Here is a 3,415-nt window from a genome sequence, read left to right as displayed (position 1 = left end):
CAACAAGGCGATTGGGGGAATTCCATTTACCACTTCTAAGAACTTTGCTGGCTCAGAACACATTTATATATGAGGGACCGAAGTTATGGAACTCACTTCATAATGATATAAGAACTGCAAAATCTTTGAACTCTTTTAAGACTAAATTCAAATTATCTCTATTAAAATCTTATAATATATCCTCAAATTAAATCTTATTCATCATCTCTGTCAAGAGGCTAGTCATCATTTTTACTATAAAGACTATAATTAAAACATAAATCATCCCTTTTTTTAATTGAAAAAAAAATCTGACACAAGTCCTTCCCAATTGTGCTCTGTTTTTAAGCTCATATATTATTTGTGTCTATCCTCTCATCTTTTTTCTCTCTTCCTGTCCGCTTATCCGCCTTCCTACCGCTTATTTATTTACGGCATCACATTTTTCGCGCATTTTATTCTTTCCAGGTCATTCTATATATTTTTTCTCCTTATACACATTGAATCCAGTTTGCTTGAGTCCACGATGGCATGTGTTCTATCTACGTTTAGCAGCACCCATCCTTCTTCTCAGGGCATTCTCCCCTTTCTCTTTTCTTTTTCCTTTTTTTTGGGGGGGGGTGGGGGAAGGTTGGATATATTTTTGGATATATTTTAGGACGGTTTGTTTTGTCCTGTACAAACTATATTTTTTTGATATCTTCGTATTTTATATTTTGTAAGTATTATTTCTCATTTATTTTTTTTTCTCATTTGATTACATATGTTTGCATTTGTACTCTGTTAATGGTTTTGTTATGTATTTTTGAGGGGCCCACATTGTACAAGCATTGCTTTTTAGTGGGTCCCTCCATTCCATCTTAATTTAATTTCTATTGAAAAAAGTATACTTATTTAAAACCTCCAATGTGTTGCCCAAATCGTGTAATTTTTTTTTTCACAACATATGTATTATTATTTTTGTTTCTTTGCAATGGATACAAATACTTATTTTTATATATATGGTATACAATTTGTTTTTGTTTGATGTAAGTGAAATAAATAAAATTGAAATTGAAATTGAATGATAAAAAATAATCCTTGAATTGAAATACAATCAAAGGTTTCATGAAAGGTTGCATGAATGTCTGTGAGCAAGCAACCAGGAGACCAACGACTTAAGGTCCACTCCGAGGGACCTGGTAAATGAGGATAACTGCCTCACCAAAGGGCACTAGCGCACCACTTGGGAATCGAACCCGGGTCACCGGAATCCGAAACCCCGCTCTACCGAATGAGATTTTCCACTGTCTTCAAATGAAAACATGTCTTTAGTTGCCACCAAAACTCAATTCCAATTGAAAGGAATATGCGTTAAAGAACCTTTCTATAATGACCACCTTTGTAAAGTTTTTCGGCTTCCCTTGGATTCCCTTGGCCTAATGGTTAATGGTATTCTTATGTTTTATATTCTAATGCAGGATTTATTTGCAATAGGAGAGGACTCATGGGTTGAAAGTTTGGGTGCGACTGGTTTCATCATATCGATACTAAGTACACTCGCTATTGCCTTTGAGCGTCTCATCATCTTTCGCATTGACGCTCTAAGAAGCCGTCGCATCGTTACTGCCAAGCGATCTTTTACAGTCTGCATGGTCGTTTGGATAATTGTGCCGGCGGTGTATTTTCTTCTTCGTGGATTTAGCAAAGCTGCATCACACACTCTTCTGTATTTTGTATCTCCGTGTATCGTAATGGCATCTCTCTTCATCACGGCCATATGTTACATCCTCATCTACAAAAAGATCGCCCGGATCTCGGAAAACGTCGGACTCAATAACGCAGCGCTTCAGCGACGTGCGAAAAACAGCAAGAAAGTACTCATGACCTTTGCCCTAGTGGTCGCAAGCACTAGTGTGTGCTGGATCATCATGGGCTTCTTTCTTGTGGTTCAGTACATCTACTCTCTCATCGTAAACAAGCATCAGGCTCAGTTCGAAGAACATTGGCTCTTGAATGTACTTTTCGATATTGGCGACATGTTGGTAAGCATGAACGCCATACTTAACCCGGTCATAATCTGGTTGCGTCTTACAGATTTCAGAATGCAGCTACGCGCTGGCTTTGAGAGACTAGGGTGTCGAAAGTGTGAATCCCAGAACTCGTCACAAGGGACATCGGATCCGACACCCCCGCGTAACCAATCGATCCGTCTCTACCATCAACATCACTATGGACGACATCTAGGAAAAATGACTGCATGTTGAACTCAGTGATGAGCCTACCCTTATTTGTATCTAGACCTGTAACGAACACGTACATAAATATAGCCCTCTAATGTTAGAATACTGTATCTATTAACGAATTCGTACATAAGCATAATTTCATATAGGGTTCTAGATTTTGAGTGCGAGCAAAATTAACAGTTATATAAGACCTAATGGACGCCGGATGTTTATCATTAGAGAGTTTCTACTCCGTGACCCACGATGGACTCAAGAACCGAGAAAAAGTGGTCAAAAGCCCTTCATGACAAAAAACAACAAAGAACTCTTTGTCGAAAATTGTGAATCAAAATAGCAGTTTAGACCTTGGTTCTGCACAAACGACATAATATCTGTAACTCTTTCGTCAGCTCCGAAACTTTCGACGAATCTTCTGTTTCGGTTCAACAATTATCTACAAATACTTCCCGGCTGTTCTTTGTCATCTGACAGATTTTGTGTTCTTTAATCTTCTGTACATCGCGAAGCAAAAGCTCCTTTTTGTCTCTACTATCAACATCGTTTATTGTCATGATGCACGACACAAACTATATGGCATATTGACCCGTGGAACCATGTTACTTCTGACATCTGGGCAGTCCAATCTGAAATTGAAAGGAAGATAGCTGATCAGCGCAAAGTGTTTCAGGTTGAAATTCAAACTAAACATAAAGGTTAAATTGAGACATTAGTGGATATGTGGATCTTGTGTCAAATAAGATCAGGGGGAAACAAATGCTGTTTTTTTTTTGTCTTTTGAAGTGTCCTTACAACAGAAGAGATCTAATCTCAATGCCCTATCTTAACTCATGTAAATGGTCAATGTACTGGAAGGGGTATGGTTGCCCTACCAATGAACTAAGTCCCCCTCGAAGTTTTGATTTAGCTATTTTCCAAGTTTGACATAAACTAGAGAAAAATTACATTATTATATATTTCATATAATAGAATACAAAATAGATTGTGAGTGTGCAATGTAATCGACTGCCTCATTTTCTGCAGTAAATCGAAATTTTATGATTTTATGTCATTCTTATTTGTATCCGGTTTATGACATTTTCAATGCATGCGCTTGTTTGTGACGTGAATGGTAATAATGTTATAGACCTGTGAGAGAAGGAAAGAGGGATAGAATGACAGAAGGAGAAAGGGAGAGGGGGAGCATGTCTAAAAAGCTGCCAGTCTGTTTTTAA

The 3,415-nt window shown here is 37.7% G+C and overlaps 1 protein-coding gene across 1 annotated transcript; it reads left to right on the top strand.

Moving 5' to 3' along the window:
- Positions 1-1,712: 1,712 nt before the first annotated feature.
- On the top strand, positions 1,713-2,225 carry LOC121426005. Its single transcript, XM_041622134.1, has one exon. It carries the CDS (start codon positions 1,713-1,715, stop codon positions 2,223-2,225), a length of 513 nt encoding a protein of 170 aa, XP_041478068.1.
- Positions 2,226-3,415: the final 1,190 nt, after the last annotated feature.

This window comes from Lytechinus variegatus, chromosome 13, assembly GCF_018143015.1.
Source record: "Lytechinus variegatus isolate NC3 chromosome 13, Lvar_3.0, whole genome shotgun sequence".
Lineage (NCBI taxonomy): Eukaryota > Metazoa > Echinodermata > Echinoidea > Temnopleuroida > Toxopneustidae > Lytechinus > Lytechinus variegatus.
This window is presented reverse-complemented; position numbering and strand designations above follow the sequence as displayed.

Bases quoted from the DNA above. Each gene is read 5' to 3' on its own strand.
- LOC121426005 (XM_041622134.1), top strand. From the start codon at position 1,713: ATGGCATCTCTCTTCATCACGGCCATATGTTACATCCTCATCTACAAA.